We start from the raw sequence: 22,775 nt of genomic DNA on the forward strand, positions 1-22,775 counted from the left end.
AATCATTTCTTTGGAGGCATGTTTTACTACAAGCAGAGCAGAAAAAGATGCTAAGTATTTGTTTTTCTTGATGTGTCTTTTTTCTCTCTCATTTGTATTTCATTGCACACAAGATAGCATGAGTAAAGAAATCTGACAGTGCTCATGTTCATGTCAGTGAATAAATGAAAGCTGCAAGTCATGTCTTATGGGTGCTGTTTTTTAATCATAAAAAATGAAAATCAAAAACCTAAAAGCAAAATATGTTGCATTTAGTCTGAATACACACAAAAATATTATTTGAGACACATTAAAACTGTTATTTCCATTCATTAGTTATCTTTAGATAGCAACTGCCTAGTCTATTTTTTCTATCCATTAGTTGCTTTTATGTTTCATTTAATCAAAAGAAAGCCTAACATATTCTTTAAACAAAGAATTATTTATTATATGGATTATTAGTTGATTTTCAATGTTCAATGGTTAAAGTTTACCTAGAAGAATGTAGTATGTATGGGGCACAATTCCAATAATGTTGTTTTAGGTTGTAAAAAGTTACATGGAATGGGTTTAGGATTAAAAAAACAGAGAATCAATGTCAGAAATCAATATTCATTAGAAGAATACTCTCATTTTTAAAATAGTTCCACTGCTTATCTCATTTTGTAGACCACTGACTTCTGGTTAAGGTGATATAAAATGGTAGAGTACACATGTGCTTATCTCCTTTCCACCTGAAGCTTCTCTAATAACAGAAAAAGAAACAGGAGATATAAACCCTCCAGGAGAAAGGATAACAGATAGGATTTCAGAGGATGACAGTGGAACCCATTTTTTAAGCAATTGAAATGATTTTGGAGTATTGATGAGTGTAGCCAGGCATTAAAGAAGACAAGAGGTTGTTTTTGTTGAGAGGAGATAAATTCACATGGAAGAAACATAGATGGACACCTGGTTTAGATGTACCCATTACAGTAAAGGGCAGAAAAGAGATGTGAGTCCTAGACAGGGCAAGGGTGTAGTTTGAACGTTTTACAAGGAGGAGTTGAATATTAATTTCCACAAAATGTCACAAAAGAGAAAAAAATAAAAGTGCTCCCAAGGACTAAGGAAAAATACATTTTGACATTCAGAGATCTAATCAAACAATGCCCTCACCACTCAAAGCGAGGCCCACAATCGACAAGCCTGCATTTTCTCAGCAAGACTCCAATCAGTGTTTCACCTTTGAAAATGACTGGAAATCCAAGAATCTCCCAACTGGTGAGAAGAGTCCCCTGAACTAAAGAAGGAGGTAAGAATAATTAGAGAGAATCAAGGAAACTAGAAGAAACAGTACTGGTGTGCTACAAGATATCTAAGCTAATAAGAAAGATCTGGATGCTGAAAGAGAGAAATAATCAGAAAATGGAGACACCTGGAACTTAAGACCACAGCAGAAAAAAAAAAAATTCAAGAGAAGTTTTGGAAAATATATAGGCATAGTTGAGGATGAGTACCAGAAAATAGATTTGATCTACACCTTCCAAAGAAACAAACCCAACACCAAATATCTGTGATTAATCCTTAAGAAGATTAACAGCTCAATCAAGGTGTTTCATAAATGACTGACAGGAACTCCAGAGAGAACAAAGAGAACACATTTGAGGAAATTAGCAAAGAAATAGTAGCAAAGAGCTTTCAAAGTAATAAAATCTCAAGATTAAAAAGACTTCTATGTGTGCGACACGTTAATATGTAATTCCAAAGCAGAATCCTCCTGACACAGAAGTTATCAACAGTAGTACTGTCACATAGAAGACAATGGAGCAGTGCTTTTAAAATATTTTTAATTTTGAATTCTATGCCAGGCTAGTAACTTGTAGTATTTATTGAAAAGACATTTTCAGATATGAAAGAACCCAGAAAATGTGACCCCTCTACAAACTTCCTATTCATAGTTGGAAAGCCAAGGGAGCATTTGTTCCAGCAAATGAAGTCAGCAACTGAGAAAGAGGAAGATGGTAGGATACAGGAGACAATGGCTCCAGTTTAGCTAAGAGCCTGGATTAAAGCATGAGACCCTTGCATTAGATGGAATAGAAACAGAAAGAAAGTGGCTTTAGGAATGCAATGGCTGCAATGGTAGAGTCTTGATAAGCTGAAAGATGCTCTCAGTTTAGGGCAGTCTGGAGCAGAGGTTGGTAAACTTTTTTTTGTCAAGGGTCAAACAGTGAATATTTTAGGCTTGTGGGCAATTCTGTCTCTTAATCGTTCTCAATTCTGCAGCTGTAGCACAAGAGCAGCTATATCATTAAGTAAACAAATGGGTGTGGCTGTGTTCCAATAAAACAGGCAATTTAGCCTTTGGGCCCCAATTTGTCAGGCCTTACTCAAGAGCAGTTCAGCCATGAATTTCCAGCAGCATTACCAACAGGACATTAGAAGGGCAAATCTACTCTACAGAAGTGGTGTTATTAAAGGGGACTAACAGTCTTCAGCATTCAAAGAAATGCTAAACCTTTCTCTTTCTAGCTTAGCAGAAAATGGCATCTGACTATCAGGAGCTGCTATATTAGAAATCTTAGCAGAAAAGGCCAAAACATTTAAAAAACATGAATGTAATAATTTGAAAATAAACAGTTTTTGCATTTTTCATTTTGATGATAAGAGACTAGCATGAGTATAAAAACAGTGCCTGTATTTGTGGGAACAAGATATAGAAACTTAAATATAAAACTTTCTAACACCAGTTATACAAGTAACCATTATATTTAGAGGAGAGGAGATGGGGTGTTTAGGAAGCAAAATTTTTATCTCTGATAACAGGAAGCCCATAGATAATGTCTACAGCTGAAGTAGATTTAAAGTAAACATCAGAATTAAAAACAAAAACAAAACAGAATCAGTTAATAATTGTTGCCACGAATGACTAAGAACTGGGGTTAAGTTGGTGAGGGGAGGTGGGACCAAGGGAAGGAGTGGTATCCTTGAACTTTTTAATACAAGCCCTTTTATTTCCTTTCTTTTTAAAAAATATTTTGAAAAAATGGGAAAAATAAAAAAGTCTCTAACTGTGTTGAAAATCTAACATCCCTTAATTGTTCTGACAGCTGCTTTTGTGGAGAGAGTTGTTGAACTACTTACAAAGAACTCAGCCAAGCTTATGGACTTTGCTTACATGCCAGAAAGCAAAAACATTCTTGCCCACCTGTGGACAGAATTCACTTTTCTTATCTTGTCCTTGTAGTGTTTGTCATTCATACCTGGAAGCTGGGTATTTTATCTCAGGGACTTGCTTCAAATGAGGCAAGACTCTCCATTACAATAAATCTCCTTATAGTCTAAATTCATTTCTTGTCTTCACAGAAGTTACAGATAATGGGATAAAGAAATGCTATTTAATGTATCAACAGCATAGTGATTTTCATCAAAGAAGAATAGATCAGAATTTCATTCTTAGTTTGAAATCTTTGTGATTCTTTCACATAGTCTCAATATATAAAATCTTCTCCCAAGTATCCCTGTCTTCTTTACCTCAGTCTTTCTGGTCAAAAACCCAAGAATTGTTCTATGTGCTTTTCTCTCATGAATCCTTGCATTCTTTTTGGTTTTTCTGCTGTCAGTCACTGCTAATCTAAATCCTTCCACTACACTAACATCAGAGTGATATTTTAATTAAAAATCTGACTAAAATTCTCCTAAAATTCAATTTAATTTTTATGCCTTTCCTTTAAGAGGATGATGTGCCCTAATGTCTACATCACAGCACTTACTCATGGAAAGGTATAAATTACTTTATACCTTTCACCCCTACCCAACAGGCTAGAATCTTCTTGAGGATGAATTCATGTAACAGATAAATACATGATTTCCATATTTTTTTAAAACTAAAATTTCTATATCAATTAATTAAAATTTATATTTTAATTAACATACTTAACACACACCAAGTATTTTGTAGAGGGCTGAGGGTGCACCAGTGAAAATGGAAAGACAATAGGAGAACAAAACAAAATACATGTCAGTTGTTAATGATTGCTATGGAGTAAAAGCTATGGAGAAAATAGTGTAGATCCTTCATGAAGGATCTGAAAGTTCTCTCTGACAGATTCACACTGTCTTAGAGAATAGGGGACATGAAGGAGTAGGGGAAGGAGCCATAATGTTCCTGGAGCTAAGAGCTTTCCAATCAGAGGGAACATCAAACACAAGTCTAGAAATGGGAATATATGGGGCATATGAAGTAAAGCCAGGACATTGAGTGAGGGAGGCAAGTTTGAAGTGGTAGCTAGGCAGGCAAAGGGTCTTTTACTCTGAATGGCTTGGGGCATGATTGGAAGGTTCCAAGCAGAGAGTGACACGTCTGGTGTACATTTCAGGGGAATCTTCCTGTTCTAGGTTTCTATGAGAGGAGCAGTAGAAGGATGGAGGCCAGGAGGGATATTAGTAGCTTGGCCAGGTCGGTAGCTAAGAAATAGTAAAAAGTGATTGAGTTCTGGTATATAATTTCATGGCAGAATTGACAGAGTTTGCTGATGGATTGACAAGCCGCATAAGAACATGTGAATTATACTTCAAATGAGAAAACTAAGTAATCTTGCCCTAAAGAATGGCTTCATGGTAACAATCTCCACATAATTGTTGGTCCTACTAAGGTACTTAGTTTTTGGGCAAATCAATGCACTCAGAGTTAGGTGGTGGTGGCAGTGACAATTCCTTCTCCCCCTACATCCTCACAGAGACTCAGGTCAGCCACTACAGTCATCATATCATGGAGTTGAGAAATATGTGCAGACAGAGATTGACAAGTCCCTGGTATGAAAGGAAGGGACACAGTGAAGTCCAGCTAAGAGTGGGGACCATGTAATAAAAGAGTTTATAAAAGAGTATTGCATAAGTTACAGAAGACATTCCTGTGGATGTATAGATTCAGTATAGATTCAGAAATGTAAAAGGTTATGTGTAATGAAGCTGAGGTTAATAAGATCATGGGGTCTGAAATCAGATTACTCTGGGACTAAATTTCACCTTACTATTTATAAGCTGGCTCCTTTTTATCAAATAATTTAATTTCTCAAAGGCTTAGTTCCTTTATTGTAAAATGGACATTATTCTTGTGATTTTAGTGTTTGTGAGGATTAAAGAATATGAAAACCCAGCCATGTAAACAATAACTTTCAAAGAGAGACTACATTTACTGGTAGGACAAAGCAAGGAAAGAGCCAACGGGAAAGATTTCCTGTGGGAGCAGAATACCAGAGGTCTCCAACCAAATGAAAAAACACATTAGATTACAAAGAAAGCTCATGTTCTTCAAGCCTCAACTGTCCTCACAGGACATACGTTCCTACCCTGTGAACTTACTCCACCATGAAAGCATTAAATGAGAGACTCTGATTGATCATATTTATCAACCTTACTGCTATTTCCATCTTTCAAAGACTCAACAGAGCTATTATTCGGGCTTGGTTCGCAACAAAAACTGATGAAGTGTATAGGGTCAGAACTTGGAGAAAAGCTGACCATTTTCAAATTCTGACACTCGCTGAACAGCCTAGGAAAAAAAGCACTGGCTGTAACTGTGAATATTGAATTTAGGGTTTGGTTAAAAACAATGCACATTTATTTGTTGGGTACCATTTTATGATGAGAGACTCTTTAAAGAGTGAAGTATTGGTTTCTATACAACAATGCAGGCACAATCATCCCAATGAAGAAAATAATTAGCATGTATGTTGAAAAATTGCTGCACATGGAGCTCTGAACTGTTATATAAGGAAATGTAGCTAACTCGCAAGATAGAAAACCTCACAGATGATGCTGCACATACTTCCCAACTCCCAACTGAGATGGAAATGAACATAGTCAGGTTGGGACAAATTTACCTACAGAAACATAATAAAATTTTAATAATAATAATTATTAAATGAGACTATGAAATATATTACATATAATAAGTTTGTACAGATGAAATAAGATATATACTAATTTATATAGATTTATAGTGTGGGCATATAACTAAAATACAGTATTGCACTCAGCGTAATAAAATCAGCTGGAGGTAAACAGTATATGCCTGCCTTAACAGCAACTCATCTAAGAACCACCATTTGGGATGAGCTGGTAGGAAGCTTTCCCTGGGCCATGATGTGTGGCAGCTGTTTTAAAAGAAAATGCAAACTCAGGCTGTACTAATCAAAGAATGTCAGGACAAGTCACTAATTCTGTTTTTTTCTCCCTGGAGTAGAAAGCATATGGAATATTGGATTCAATTCTGAAAGCACTGAGAGAAAACTCTGGTTCTCCAGAGGAAGATCACCAGAATGTTATTACCAGAAATCATGCCAAATGGAAATCATTGAAAGATTTAGACAATTTAGGCTGGGAAAGGAGGACTAATGAGGTTCACATGTTGTCTTCAATTATCTGAAGGGTTGTGGTGTAGGGGTAGAAGAAGGATGAGGTTCCCACAGTGTAAGTTTAGTTTTGCAGAGCCAATGGGGCAGAGTTAAAAGATTATACACGGTGTTATGAGGAAGCATACGTTTACTCACAAAGATCTTCAATTTACTAAAACTGATCTCAAGGAATGGGCTGTCAGGTGAGGCAGTGAACACTTTCACTGATGCTGCTCTTTTAAAGGTTGGGTGGTCAGTCAGAATTTATGCTATCTCATTTGCTTCTCACAACAATCACGAAGGAGCAAAGACATTTTATTTCTATTTCAAGATAAGGAAATCAAAGTTTGGAGAGATAAATTGGCTGGCACCTGTTCTCATAATTTAGACAACTTTCTCCTCAGTGGATAAGGAGTTTGAAGGACATTTATAAAATGAACCCTAACATGTAAGGACAAGGCTCAAGTCGGGAAGCACCACTCACTGTGGGGGAAGATTATAAAAAAAAATTACTGTATGTATATATGTAACTACATGACAAATATGATTCTGCAACATGTACACTCAGACAAATGAGAAATTATATCCCATCTATGTATGATATATATCAAAGATCATAAATGCATTCTACTGTCATGTATAACTAATTAAAAAAAAATTAAAAATTTTTAAAAATCTTCTAAGCATGGATAGATTAACTGGCAATGGTGAGGGAAAAACTTGTGTCGGTAAATAATTCTTATCTATGACATAAATTATTTCCTGATAAGATTAATGCCTTCTTCCACTATAATCAGGGAGCAGTCAATATACAATGTGCACTGATATCAATAAAGGTTGTGATAAAATAGCAAATACTTGATTTAAGAGAAGATTCTAACACCTGTTAGAAGTACCCACTAAAAAGTCAACCTTTTTATAGATGTTTCCTAGTCTGAGAAACTGAAGCATCAAATATGCATTAAACAGCTTGATCTTAGCTTTCACACTAATTCTGTGATGACTTCATTTTCAACCTTACCAACAACCACGTGGACATATGACCTGAGAAGTAACTGAAAATGGAACATCTTTGTAGACAGTACCTAGAGTATACATATCTCTATCTCTTCTGTGGCTCTACCACTCTGGACAAACCATCAGATCCTTGGTTTTAAGTTCTTGGTCCAAATGCAACTCTAAGTTTACCACTCTCCTGGTAAGACAAACCTAGCAGGGACACCCTCCATGAATTTTGTTTTTATGCTTTCATTCGAAATTTACCAATGTAGGTACTTAGATAAAAGTGAATAATTCTCATATCAGTTAATATCTCAGTCTACTTTTTTCTCTCTCCCTTTTTATCTTTCTCTCTACATAAAAACACACACATGTATACAGATATGAACTGAATTTTGTTCTCCAAAAATTCCTATGTTGAAGTTCTAACTCCCAATGTGACTATATCTAAAGTCCTCAGGAAATACTTAAGGTTAAATAAGGGGTGAGGCCCTAATTGGATAAAACTGTGGCCTTAGAGGAAGAAGATTATCTCTCTTTCACGTAGGGATACAGTGAAAAGGCAATCTTCTGCAACCTGGAAGAAAGACCTCACAAGAACCTGCCCATAAGTCCAGAATTTTGGAAAAATAAACTTCTGTGGTTTAAAAAATAAACCACATAAATATTTTAAAAAATAAATTTCTGTTTGTACTATGGCAGTCTGTCTCAGTCTGTATTTTGTTGACAATAACATCAATAACACAACATCACAGACTGAGTGTGTTATAAAGAAAGAAAGTTTATTTTGCTGATGGTTCTGGAGGCCCAAGGTTAAGGGGCCTCATCTGGTGATGGCCTTCTTGCTGAAAGAGTTCCTAGGCAGTGAAGGGAATCACATGGCAAAAGACAGAAATGCATGTGTACCTGTGTGTCTTCTGGTCTCTCTCCTTCTTCGTATGAAGTCACCAGGATTCAATCATGAGGACTCCACCCTAATAAACTTATGTCATCCAACTCACCTACCAGACGTCTCACCTCTAAACTCCAGAGTCAAATTAAGTTTCTACCCTCTTAATACCTCAAAATGGAAATTAAATTTCAATTCATGAAGACTTAGAGGACTCACAAACCATATCTAAACCATAGCACAGCCAAGCCAGCTAACATGAACATTTGTGTACACATACATACATATATGTGTGTAAACATATACATAAAGTACACATGCCTACAGATATGTATTTTTCTTTATTCTTTTCATTGGCCCAGTAAGATCAAAACATCCTTCCTCTTTAATTGCCTTAAACTTTATGTAATTGTAAACTAAAATGTTTATATGTCTTCATGACCAAAAATAGTATTAAAGACAAGATAGCAAATAAATTCCAAATCTGTTATTTGTATAGGTCTTGAAAAATAATGATTTAATTAAAAAACTATGATTTTTGTGGTAGGTTATAAAAAATGGGCAAATTTCCTGTCATATCTACATACATGCCCCTTGCAATATAATTTTGTTATTTATTAATTCCTCTACTCAAGATATAGATTCTATTTCTCCAAACTAAAAAGTCACTAACCCTTACTAATTAGTTAAGAAGCAGGGCTAGAGTAATGTTTGCATTAAGAAAAAGGAAGAGACTAGGTTTTGAAGAAAATTAGATATTATAGGGAGCCAATGTCATCAAATCCTAAAGTATCTTGAAATTGTCCCAAATTGTTCTTTATAGTCACTATACCGCTTTTGCCACTTCTCTCAAGCAATCTTCCAATGCAGTCTTATCTCGCAGTTTTATCTCACAGTCTTCAATAATTTCTGGATTATTTGCATAGCAATTTATATATATGTTTTACTATATTTTTATCTTCCTTCTTTCTAATTTGTCCTTTCCCCCTTATATATTGTACTTTCTTTCTTCTCCCTTAAGCCTTAGCTGCTTTGTTACTCATTTTCCATAAGCCTCATAGTACTTCATGCAAAGCTGATTACACAGGGTTGCTAAATATGGAAAACATGAATATCATTCATTAGACATGCAGAGAAAAAGTGTTATTAGAGACAAAATAGCAAATTTATAATCCATTATCCATATTAGCCTTGAAAATAATGATCACTTAAAAAAAGCTATTGATGATGTGCTAGGTTGTAAAAAATGGACACAAATTCCTCCATATGTGTATGCATGTCCCTTTACCATATGACTTTGTTATTCCTCTCAAGAAGAGGTAGAATTTATTTCTCTTCATTGTGAAATCTGGGCTGGATTTGTGACTTGCTTTGACCAATTCAACATGTGAGAATTGTGCTATGGGAATTCAGAACCAAGGCCTCAAGAGGCTTTATAACTCTTGCTTCATCTGCTTAGCAGGCTGCATTTACAGTGCCACATTCTGTGTGCTGGAGGAGGAGAGGTCATATGAAGTAGAGATGACCCATTTGTGCTGAGACCTCTAGACCAACCCTCTGACATCCCACAATAGTTCTCCTATCAGATGATTGTGGTCACAGAAATTACCATAGAGTGTCAGAAAATACCCTCAGTTCTTACTAAGCCCAACGCAAAGTATGGAACCACAGAATCATGGATAATTAAATGATAATTATTTAAAGCCATTCAGTTAGGGAATGGTTTGGTACATAGCAATAGATAAATTGACTAGGTTACAAAAACAAAAAGTCTCTAGTTACATACATAGACAATTAGACTGAGAACACAAGATCATTATGGGAACAATCAACTAATTAGCTCATGATAGACAAACTATAGGCTAACATAAGCAATCCTGTGATTAGATTTATGGCCTTAATTCATCTACTTACCCATCTATGTTGCAGGCAGATTTCTAAGAATGCAGAGGGTCTCTCTAACAACATCAATGAGTATTTTATATTGTGAAATAATCTTACAGCCTACCCTTTTGCTTCTTTATGGGAGAGAGATGTGACTGCATACAATTTTACCTAAACTTATTTTACAAATTGTAATCTGAATAAAAGCCTGCCATCTTTAATATTTTCATACCAGACTTAAAACTTCAGATGATCTTCAAGTTTACAAACATATTGTGGCTATACCATTAATGATAGTGACAAGGCCAAACATTTTGGAAAACTGAAACTGTGTGTCATTTATCATATGAAAAAAAAAACAACAAACAAACCCAGTGCTGGATGTTACCATGTCTCTATGACAATGGAACCTAAAACCCTTGGTTGTATTAGATACAAGTTTGCTTTTGCAATTTATGAAAATTCTTAAGAGAGAATTTACACTTATTAGAAACTTAAGCTCTCTATATGAATAAAACAGCAGTTAACTGACCTAGACCGAATAGGTGAGACAAATCCCCCAAATTTCAGGAGACCTTATCAGTAAGTTAGTTGTGTGAGCCATGATTACATCTGACTCATGACACTAATCTGTCCCACTACCCATCATGTAAGTGTTGCCAGAATAAAATACTTGAACATCAGATGGTATCTAAGACTTAGCTTTGATGTGAATTGGACTGAAGAAAAAGTATTCCTTGCACCCTGTGCAAGATGGATTACTAGGACCACCTGAGAGTCCTGACAGAACATAATAGTACTCTATGTTGCAGGCAGATTTCTAAGATACCCTGCAATAATCCCTACAAACCAGTATTTATGGCTTAGGTGATGCTCTCCCCTTCAGTGTAGGCTGAGCCTAGTATTATACTTAAAACCAATAGAATGTGACAAAGGTGATATGATATTGTATGTTCGGCTTTACAACCACACTCTCTCATTGGCTTCAAAAAACCATATTGGCATGTCAGAGAAGCCCATATATAGGTAAGACTCTGAGAGTCTCCTCCAGCTAAGACTCAGTGAGGAATTAAGGCTATCCATCCAACAGCCCTCCTGGACTGTATCTGACAACAGATACAAATGAATTTAGAAGTCAATTCTTGCCCATTTGAGCCTTCAAGTGAGACCACAGCCCCTGAAGGAACTAAGCCATTCCTGGGGCCTGGTTCATAGAAATTGAGAGATGATAAATATTCTTGTTTTGAATTGTAGTATAATTTTTATATGTCAGGAGATAACTAATATACTATAGTAATATAAGGAGTCAAAGCTGTTGCATACTTAGTGTTCCCCTATATTCTTACTTTGGAAATTAAGGGTCAAGTTTCCCTCATTTCACCAAATATTTTAGCAATATACAATTTGAAGAAAAAAGAGACAAAGGAAAAATGAGTTTAAAACATGAATAAGCTCTTTGTAAGTTATATTTAAAAAACCCTTTCATTTCTCCTGCTATATAAACTGAATACATAATAAAATATCAATGTAATGTATTCTGTATAATTTTATATTTCACTATGTAAATGCAATGGATAGATAACAGATTCCATAAATTTGGTCTAATTTATCAGGTAAATTGTTAACATAAAGCAATGCAAGACTGTAATTCATAAACATTTTCTATATTTTTTATTTTTTATATATTATGTATTTGATATTATAGTGTAGTATAGTATAATAATAGTGTTATATCCTTACTCTCCCTTAAGATTTTTGTCCAAGACAGGCATAATCACTTAAAATAATTATTTTAAAATTTTCTACATTTTTTATCTTATTCATTTCCTTACTCATTTGTTTATTAAATATATACTTATCAAACAACTATGAGGAGGCAATTTTTAAGAATGGAAAATTCATGCGACAGTGAATATACATTAAATGGTTCCCCAAATAAAGTGTAGAGTGTTGAATAGTAAGTAAATAAAATTTAAGTAAAGTCTGTGACACTGATATATAGTTCTGTTCCTGATAATAAATCTACTAATCTCAGATGTTCCAGGCATGTTGACAAAATTGTTTACAATGGTTTTAGATGAAAATATTGAAATGAATTTTCTGTAGCTAAACATTTCATTTTAAATGAGTTAAGTTTGTAGCAAAAATAAAACATGTAGAATAAATATAATTTCACAAGACAGAAAAATTAAGCTTTCAGTTTAATTAAAAACAAAAATTAAAAAAAGAATTTGCTGCTGTGGGTATAACTCAGTGTATCAACAAAAATGAAATTTCATTTTTATTACTAATTTTCAAATAACTATGAAAATCATAAATTTTCCAACTATATGAAGCATTGATGGTCAAATTCTTCATGGGTAGATATTTATATCATAAAGTATTTTAAGAGTTGGGCAATGACTATCATTCCTAGCTATCAAAACTGAATATTAAAACTATTTGTTTTTATTAGTATATATTAATTATATAGAATAATGGGTTTCATTATGGCATATTCATATGCATGTATACATTCTTTGATAATAACCACCTCTAAGTGCCTCCCTCCTCCCCCATCCTCTTCTTCTTGTCTCACAGTCTCCCTTCTTATTACTGTATTTATTAAAAACTATATTTATTTTTAACCTAACAGTCAAATTCCCATGGTTTTCTGTAGTGTCTGATACACAACTGTTCCCCATATGTGTCATTTCTAATCCTCCCTTAAATCCTGTAAGATAGCAATTATTATTATGAATCCATTTTATAAGTGAGGCAAAGTGTCTGAAAGATGACTAAATTACTGAAGGTCACAGAATGAGTTAATAGCAAAGCTGTGAGTCCAACCTGACTTTGTCTTGCTTTCATCTATGTCTTTTTTATTGATGTAAAGCTAATCTTTCATTACATCATCTGATTTAGAATGTTACAAAATTACTGAGTAAAAGGCACAAAAGTATTGCCAGAATTTGTTGTTAAATGTATCTTTTAGTTTATTGATTATGCCAAGAAGTGTTGAGGACTACAAAAAAAAATCAATCAGACTTTTATCATAAATTCTTTAAATAGATAAACAAGAACAAAGCATGTAAGAAATACTATCTCATCTAAATCTAGGGGAAATAGATCATCACACAAATTTCTTTTTGTAAAAAGAGAATTGGGAAACCACATTTGGGATACTGTTTACATTTCTTGTTGTGTTGCAGGAAAGTATAATAAAAGATTGACAGATATTTAAAAAGGAGATTCTTTAAAATAACTGGGTTAATTAAGATAATCTAGAACTACATTCTAAAGAAAGAAGTCTGCTGGGTTGGGGTGACAGGGGAATTAGAAGAAGCACAATAGTTTACATGTTGTCTTGTACTTCATCAAGGGAAAATGCAACCTTAAATGAGAAGGCAACTACAGAATAAAAATACTAGGCTGAATATATCACCCTGTTGATCTTAAGTCCTTTTTTATTGTCCGTTCAACTTTCTTTCACCTGCAGGTGACTGCCGAGAAACCAAGAGTTAAACTTTCTAGACTATTTTCTGGAAGAGAAAAAAATATGGTGACACTAAGCTAGCAGAAAAGGCTGATAGCAGAGGCAATAACGAGTTTTGTATAGATAAAGGGATAGAATATGAATGACAGTGAAGATATTATGCATTTCCATTGAGACTAGGGAAGGTCAAATCTAAAAAAGGTCACAAAGCTAATTAGCACCTTGTCTTTTAGAAACACAAGAATGATTTTTTTCAATGGTATAATGTTTCAAAATTATAGACACTCTGCTAGGCAAGATTTTCTTACAATGGTATAGGATCAGTACTACTCTTAAAAAGGGATAGCCTTTCAATGACCTTTTCCGGACCATGATTAAAATTCAGTTTACCAATTTCCTCATTATCTCTTAAGATATGTGTAAAATAATGATTCTACCCTAATCTGACTTGGCTATTTTAGGGTGAGAATTTCTGTTTTAAAGTCCTCGGCCCACAGTATTTCATTTTATGATGCAAAAAAGTCAAAGGAGATAGATGATCTTGATAGTCTCCTATGCAACAGAGATGCTCACTTCATTTAAATGGAAATGTGCATTTTCATGGAAATTCAGGCCTGTATTGATGAACAAAGATAAGCTGCCACTTTTAAATAGAATAGTGATATACACACACAAAAAAAAGTCCTAGAAAACTCATAAAAAAAACAGTGAAACTTACAGTGAAAGACAGGCAATATTAAAAGTATATATATTTATCTGTATATATTTTCATACCGATAAATTAAGTTCTCCAAGGTTTAGTCGCATAGTATTTGGACGGTTACAAAGTTGAAAATTCCCAGGATAAAGGTTAGAGAAGACAGGCTGAATATATATGTGTCTGATGAGCCCAGTGACTTCATATGACAAAGCTAATTAGCACCTTGTCTTTTATAAGTGTTATCCTTCTCATAAACATTGTTCAGTGACTGTGTCCTGAAATCTCATGGGTCAAATGTAATATCATTTCCCATGCTCTTTTCTTTCTGAAAATATTAATGCGTTATTTTTACATTCTTTTTTTTAATAACTCATTTAGGAAATACCAATGATTGTATATTGTGTCTCCCAACTAGAAACGTGGAAAGAATACATAGCAGTTTCTTTGCCCAAAAAACCATGCAGATCTGGTAGATTTTGGTTAGACAATGAATTATGACTTGACTGACTCCTCTCCATTCCCACTCTCAGTCCTCTAATCCTGTTTGAGTAGCTTTCTCTTAACAGCTGTCAGGACCTGAGGACTGGCCTCTTCTATCTCTCCCACCCAACACACTTCTAGCTAGCATCTACTAATGCCACATAAATCATTTAATTTACATTTGCAAAAACTATCTAATGCACCTAGATGATGTGGAAATGGAATCTAGGAAGAAACAATCAGTAATGGTGGGAAAAAATAGAGGACAGGAGACAACCTAAGGAAAATATTTAAAGTTAGGGAAATGTGCCATGGATGTTACAAAACTATTAATTTTTCTACAAATTAAGTGGTTTTGGGACTCAGAAATATCATACCCTGAAATATGGCACACTGGCATGCCATACTGAAAGACATTGCAAAGACCTTTCAGAATGGTTCTCTCTGATTTTCTCCTGCCTCCCTACCCTTCTTTTTCCCTGAAGCAATTCATAGGAACAAGAATTCCTCTTCCCAAAAATGAGTTATGCAAACTAGATTTATTACTCTAACCTTTTCCCACCTTTCTGTGCAGGAGCTGTTGCACAGAAATTCTCTAACCTACCTAACAGATCATAAGACCCTCATTCCAGAGGGTTCCTGCCTCCTGCTGGCGGGGAAGGAATGCCACAGAAGAGCCAAGAGGAATCTGAATAGAGAAGCCTTGCTGGGCTTCCCTCTTTAGTCTATTATCATTATATCACAGCCTTCCTCCAACCACATTTCTACATGGATATCCATGTTTCATCTATCCTAAGTGTACAAATAGCTGTGGCCCTTATGATGAGTGAGGAAAAGCATCACACCTTTTGCATCCCTACACTGAAGAATGCTTCCTACACACAGCCACTGGGAAATGTCCTGGCATCCACCAGAGTTTCCACATGCAGAGGTTTGGACAGACACACTAAAGGAATTACCTAGTACTAGGCAGTAGCACAAAGATGAACCCTAGGTTACAACAGCTTTGTCTTATAGAGTGCTTTTATTTTCATGATTTTTCAAAGATAGACAGTAAAAGAACCCTTAGCATATTGTTTGAAAGTTGAAATAGTCAAAGATGAATAAAAATTTAAAAAAGAGACACCAACCCTCAAGCCTGACTACATAGTTTCAATATTCTTTGTGCTACTATCTAGTACTAGGTAATTTCATTATTGTATCTGTCGAATGCTCTTTGCCAAATGAGTGATGTCCCATATAACTTGACATCAGGAAATGCTGGTAAATATAATATTAAGATAGTCCCTTTAGTAGTTTTATTTTTTTTTGTAGAATCTGTTTTACCTTTTTCTGGGGGGTGGGGTGGGGATTTATATTTTGATTAGGGGAAAACCTCCCAAAACTGAAGAAATGTTTAACTTCTTTTTATCATTTTTACTTCAATAATTGATTTTTTTCCTTTCAACATTATGATTTCAGACACTGATTTTTAATTTATTGACAAAGTGTTACAATAGAAAATGCATCTACTATAGTATATGAGTACTGAACCATGTGGATAAAAGGCCATGTCACTTTTTCCAAGGGGTCAGAAGAAGAAAGTCGAATATAGTGTACAATGGAAATATTCACTCTCCTTTCCATTCTACTGTCTAAAGAAAACAACCTCCGCAAACAAAATGAATTTAATGCAGTCATTCTTTGCAATTATGCCTACTGGTGCTCTTTGTTCAGCCGAAGTAAATGGAGAAACTGGTTCTATTCTGGGTCCTTAATCTTTCTGATATGGCAGCCTCTTTGGCAGAGAGTATGAGGATCAAATATACAGGACCCCTGTGTCAGCACTCAGGGGAACATCTATCTGGTCATGCAGGATATAAGGCTATCCACTTTTGCATACAGAATGCAAAAACTCAAGGAGAACTCTCTCCCAAAGTCCTAGGAATTCTTGAGGTAGTGCTAGTACCTAAGAAATTAGGTTTCATTCATGAGCATCTATGATCTATGAGTTCAGAGGAACCCTGCAGTAAGTTTAATGCTCTGTTGTCAATATCTTAAAATTCTTAATGTTTCAACAAGAGACCCTGCATTTTCCCTTTGCACTGGATGCTGCAAATTATGTAACATGACTTTATGAGGGAGAAGGGCTTTAAAAGGGAAAAATTGCTTTCTTTTGGCCTTTGCAAAGACCTGAAAGCTGGTTGGAATGACCCCACTTGGGTATACTCTATTTTCTCCAAAGGATAAAAAATAACTCCTATTCAGGTTTTGAAAAAATCTGTACTCCCCTTCAAGATCCAGTCTCCCTTCTGTATTTTAGGAAGACATTCTTCTGTTCATTCTACAACCTCTTCAGCTGCATCCATAGTTGCTTTGTCAGTGGTTACATTTCCAAACTATCTAGTGTGTATCCATTTGATTATATGTGCATTTGAGCCATTGAGATGTGAATAGATGCATTTCCAATTTCCAGGATATTGCCTCAAAGACAAAGATGAAGAGACTGAACTCTTTATCCTTCCTCTAAGGTGGAAGGTCTTTGACCATATTAGGGAAGGCAGAGGAAGGAGTAAAGGAACTGGGATCCCTGCAAGACCTTCAGAACTAGAGCTCCTCTGCTAGCATTGACTACTCACTTTGGGTCAAGGACTTGAAAGAGGAGTCAGCCTTTATTCTTGAGAGCCTTTATTATTTAAGCGTAGCTCTGGCATAATCAAGGTACAACATAAATACTTGTGGGCTGATTTATACTTAATTTGCATTTACTTAGAACAGCTGAATAACTGTTCAGAGTATTGGAATAGTCTACATAGGAAGAATTATCAATTTACCTTAAAATGATATAAAACTATATTGAACCGAATTTTACCTTCAGTGATTCTCAGAACACTTCTGGGTCTTGAAGAGCCTCAAGGTCATCATTATGAATATTAATTACAGTGGGAGTCTATAGATGTTGAGGCTTAAGTAAATCTATAATAACCTATGATAAACTCCTGAAATTGCATTTTCAAAATAAATTCCGGAAGCACTCTAGTTTCACTGTAATTTATCTTCCTTATGAAAGAAGACTATAGGATGTTAAAAATAACTTTTGTGAAACTTCTTGCTGTTGGAAACTAAAAATGGACACTTATACTTTAAAGAAATAGCATAACAAATATAATTTTCCTCCTTAAAATTTTTAAATGACCAAAATATTCAAATTTAAGGGCTGGGGTCGTAGCTCAGTGGCAGAGCACTTGTCTAGCATGTGTGAGGCCCTGGGTTTGATTCTCAGCACCGCATATAAATAAAGGTGATTGACAACCAAAATATTCAAATTTAAAATGTTATGTTGTTAATCAGTTACAAAGCCATTAAGCCATCACATATTCTAAAGTATAGATTTTGCGTTTACCTGCCCCAATAACTCTTTCGATGCGAATTCTGGAAGGATCTATCTCTTTTGCAAATTCATGGACTGCTAGGGATGGGTCTTCATAGGTATCTGGATCAATGTAAGTTTTAACTCCTGGGAAACGCACTGCAACAAAAAATAAAAGATTGATTTAGTTTAAGAATATTTTAGTAGTCATACATCTTGTGAATATATAAAAGGAGGAGTCATGTACTGAAATAGTCAGTCTAGTCTTGTTACATGAATTCTTCTCTTTTCCTGATTTCCTTCTTCTCTTCCCTCCTTTAAAGCTTGGACTGCTTGCATTTATTTACCATACAATGTAAATGAGTGGGTAGTTTCATAGAATCACTGATGGTTCGGAGAAAACACATCAGCTTACTCATCCACTAGAAGAAGACCCATACATTTCATACTTCTCTAGTCAGAGTGTGGGGAAATGAGGCATTACTCACCCCCAATAAGCTAGCACCATAGGGTCCTTCAAAAACACTAGATTTCTGTGAACTTATAGACATTTATATGAAATAGCATAACAAAAATAAGTTTACTCCTGTACTGTGGTCTCTCTTTTCCAGAAACTTTCGATCAATAGAACAGAATAAAAGTCAGTGACAGGAAGGACCACTACTAATACAGGCCTTTCCTGTGCTCTCTAAGTTGCCTTCACAGTCAGACTGCTAATGTCTTGCAAAGGACCAGCTAGCTTCTTTAACCTGGTGGGAAAGGTGGGCACCAAGTGCCCAGATCTTGTCATTGGTGGTACAGCTGCTGCTGTGTCTCTGGTGGGGATGGAGTGTTCACAGCCCACCAGCAATTGGGATGAGTAGGGCTGGTTAGAAAACATGAACACATGGCTGCCAGTTCATTTGTGAATGCCTGAAGTCACAGACTGCCTGTGAATACCCTTCTGTTTTGTCATTGATTTCTGTTTTCTGCTTTAGATTGCTTGCTCTTGGAGTACAGATCATTTCTTATGTATTTGTGTACCTTTTCAATACCTTCTGTATGGTTCTCGAGGTAATAATCACTAATCAAGTCTTTACTAAATAACAGGGATTAAAGGACCAAAGCTAAATTTGTGATAGAGTGAATAGTACTCCGTTTTGTTACTACTTAGATTAAAAATCATATTAATCTAGAATTAAGTATTGTTTGGGGCTGCTTGGAAACATGCTTTTGCAAGAAAATCTCAAACAAAAGATAACAAAGTGAGTTTAGAAGAGGTGACTGAATGGCTATTATTAGCAGTAATTTGCTTCATTTATTCTTCATGCTCATTGCCTTCATTTGTTACCTCCTGTCTACTGTCTTAGTGCTTGATATTCACTCACAAAAATATTAGTATTTCTCAAATAGTACCAGAAAAGCACATTTTCAAGTACACTTAGACCCGACACTGATTTGGAAATGCTATGCTTTTTATACTTCTTAAAGTTCAGATTGGAGAGAAGGAGAACAGAATCTCTACTTCCATTTCAAAGGCCATGTGATATTATTGTAACTTAGTAAGAATTGTGATTTATAATTGAGTTCTGTAAACTCAAATCTGGTAGCTACTATTAGATGAATAGCAGCATCTAACTGGATATATGGACATGCTGAAAATACCGCTTTAAGCACAGAAAACAAGTCTTATTTACTAACTTACACATCGTTCTCATAATGAAACCATTCAATTATTTATGATGACACACATTTCTATAGAATAAACTGATTAGTTAATATTACTTTCTTTCTTGTAAATACAATGTATGTAGTATAGGGAAAAAAATGACCAAGCTTAGTTTAGATTTTACATTATCTGGTTACTAACTGATTTATTACTTTTTCACATTTTTTTATTGGTACCGTTTAATTCTATATAATGGTGAAGTTTGTTGTTACATATTCATACATGCACATAACATAACACTCTAATTTGGCCAACATCATTCCTAGTTACTAACTAATTTAACTTATACCCTGTCTTCTAACATCAGTTTAGGTTTTTTTTTTTTTTTTTTTTTCTATCTCCTTGGCTGCCTCACGTTATTTTCAATGCTTCTTGCTGTGCCCATCTGGTTTAGTTTATGCTAAACTGGTACTTAGAAAACAGATAATGAATACCCTAGGAGCACCTTTTCCCTTCGAATCTCAGTACTAAATGTCCTGCAGTGAATCTTAAGGTTGCCCAGCGTAAGTCATCTGCCCAGGTGTCTGGATCCATGCTTCTGCAATCTGTTTACAGTGTTTCCAGGTCATCTCATGCCAGATATTGGCTCTCTCAGCTCTGACAGAGTAGTGAGACTCCAATTTATTGTAAAAAAGAACAACCTGTGAGAGTTTCTAAAACTGCATATGTCTTAGTCCTAACCCAGACCTTCCCAGTCAAACCTTGGGGAGTCAGGGTGAACATTCTATTTCAGGTGATCCATAGAATACTCTAAAAAAACCACATTAGCCTCAGGAATAGTCCTAAATCATCTCACTAATTTTTAATATCCTTACTTAAAGCCCTTTCTCTCTTGAAAAAGGACATAGATTGGAAAGTACCTTATTCTTTTTGTTTCTTCTTCTTTTTTTTTTGAAATAAAAGATGAGTTTAAATAGTTAAAGGAATTGCTTCTTGTATTATCTCTGTACTGTAGTTAATTGGAGAAACACCCCTTTCTTGTTAATTCAGTGTCTCATGGTAGAGAAATTCTCTTGAATGCAGTGTGCAATTTTTAGGTGGATATGGAGGTGGGTGTAAGGGAGGAAAGGATGGCAATTATCAAACCAACTATAGTGGCAATTACAGCTTGCTAGGGAAGAGATCCTCAAATGAATATAACTGTGTAGTCAGTGCAAGGATTCCTTACATATTCTAAAAGTTAGAGAGCTGATGAATAATAAATTGTTTTGTTATATGTTTAAATGATGACAGTCCCTACGAGAAGGAGTAAAGATCCCTTAATATCTCTGTATCTCATCTACTAAATAAAATGGATGCTGATTCTGGAGCCATTGTGAGTGGTAAATAACTGGATATAATCAGTCAACTTATATTTTTAGCAAATTCAGTCTGTTGTGTTTTCCAGCAAGCAGAACTGGGAAATAGGTAATGCAGTTTAATGAGAAGCAGGTGCAATTTCTACCAACAAACCTGGAAACCAGATGACAGCTTTAAAACTAGAAGCTTAGAAGTGTTTTTGTTGTTGCTATTGTTGTTTGCTTCCTCAACTCAATGGATATAAGTTTGAAATAAACTCTTGAAGTGCTGGAATAGTGTAAAATAATGCTAAAGAGTCACCACACTACTTACAATGCCCATTCTGCAACTGGTTTCTTCTCTTCTCTTCTGACTTCATCTTAGCCTTTATGTACCACTGACACCTTTTAAAAAAGCAAACAGAAACTTATTTTTAAGAATTATGTGGGCTAAAACCCAAAAGCAATTAAAATAGATATTATTTATAGACAAGGTTTATGCTATAAAGACCACTTTTAAGAATATCTTTACAATATGAGCAAAATTACGTATCTTTATAATATGTACACATTGTGATATACATCAAGATTAGCCCAGATAAGTGAAGTCGTTTGATCCAAAAGACAAGACTCATGTTTTTATAATATGCATAACCATCATTTCTTTCTTGTATGAGTTTGTAAGAAGTTTTTAAAAGTCAAAATGAAAAAAAATGATTTTGTGTCAGAATTGCAGAAGTTTAGGCAGGCATCTTCCATTGTTCAATGCTAACCAATATGATGATTTTCTTTCTTTAATAATTGAAATCTGGTGGAAGAATATTCTGTTCTCTCACTGGATAACTTGGTTCCCATGACTTCTTCAATACAAATAAATTCACTAACATCTGTATGATCTAACAGTTCATCAAACTGCTCATTCCAGTTGGTTAAACTGAATATATCTCTGGTACACGATACAATCTTCCACTGTGAATTTTGCCTCAAATTCTCTGCAAACTGAGTCTGGATCAAAAATGTCTTAAATATTTCATAGGATAATTTTCAGTGTGTGTTCCTTTACCAATCAGCATAAGAGATACTTCAAAATGATTTTTTTCTTATGTAATTCAAATTGTTCTCTCCACTGTGAAGAATATTGAAGTGGCTTCTGATGTCATATAAATTGGCAAATGTAGAAATTAAAAGCTGAGAATAATTTGGTATAATTTTTCTTTATTATCAAGTTCTCTTTTTTAAGTGTTATTCATTTTCTGCTCCAAATCTCAAATAAAGGTAACATTTGAGCCCTTTTCTTAAGTTTATTAGGCAAAGTTATTTAACCTACAAAGATTGGAATACTTTACAATTATTATGTTTATGTTTTAAGGCAATACTTTCTGATATCTTCATAAAATGCTTTTCCACATATGTATGTGTTATTCAAATCATTATTTACTGAATTATTTTATGGAAAATAATGCCTTAACCAATGTTCCACATGTCATATATAATATAACTTTTAAATTACATCTAATTTTGCTATAGGTTGAGTCACTATTAAATAAAATATCGTGTAATATAATTTCCATGATGAATGGAGTTGTTTTTCCCTATTGGGGATAAATATGATACTGCTGTTAAATAAAATCATATTTTTATGAGAGTACCTCCAA

At 34.7% G+C, this 22,775-nt stretch overlaps 1 protein-coding gene across 10 annotated transcripts in view; it reads right to left on the minus strand.

Annotated features, from left to right (window-relative positions):
* Epha6 (EPH receptor A6) overlaps nucleotides 1-22,775 on the minus strand; it is an 850,021-nt gene that overhangs the window by 246,790 nt on the left and 580,456 nt on the right. For all 10 annotated transcript variants that reach the window (XM_058582915.1, XM_058582914.1, XM_046455343.2 and 7 more), the window contains 2 exons: nucleotides 21,455-21,525; nucleotides 18,169-18,294 (listed from right to left, as the gene is read on the minus strand). In XM_058582915.1, coding sequence (XP_058438898.1) covers nucleotides 18,169-18,294; nucleotides 21,455-21,525 — 197 coding nt within the window. The remainder of the gene's footprint in view (nucleotides 1-18,168; nucleotides 18,295-21,454; nucleotides 21,526-22,775) is intronic.

This window comes from Marmota monax, unplaced genomic scaffold (genome assembly GCF_021218885.2).
Source record: "Marmota monax isolate L192 unplaced genomic scaffold, Marmota_monax_Labrador192_F-V1.1 WCK01_AAM20220418_F8-fsc00053, whole genome shotgun sequence".
Classification (NCBI taxonomy): domain Eukaryota; kingdom Metazoa; phylum Chordata; class Mammalia; order Rodentia; family Sciuridae; genus Marmota; species Marmota monax.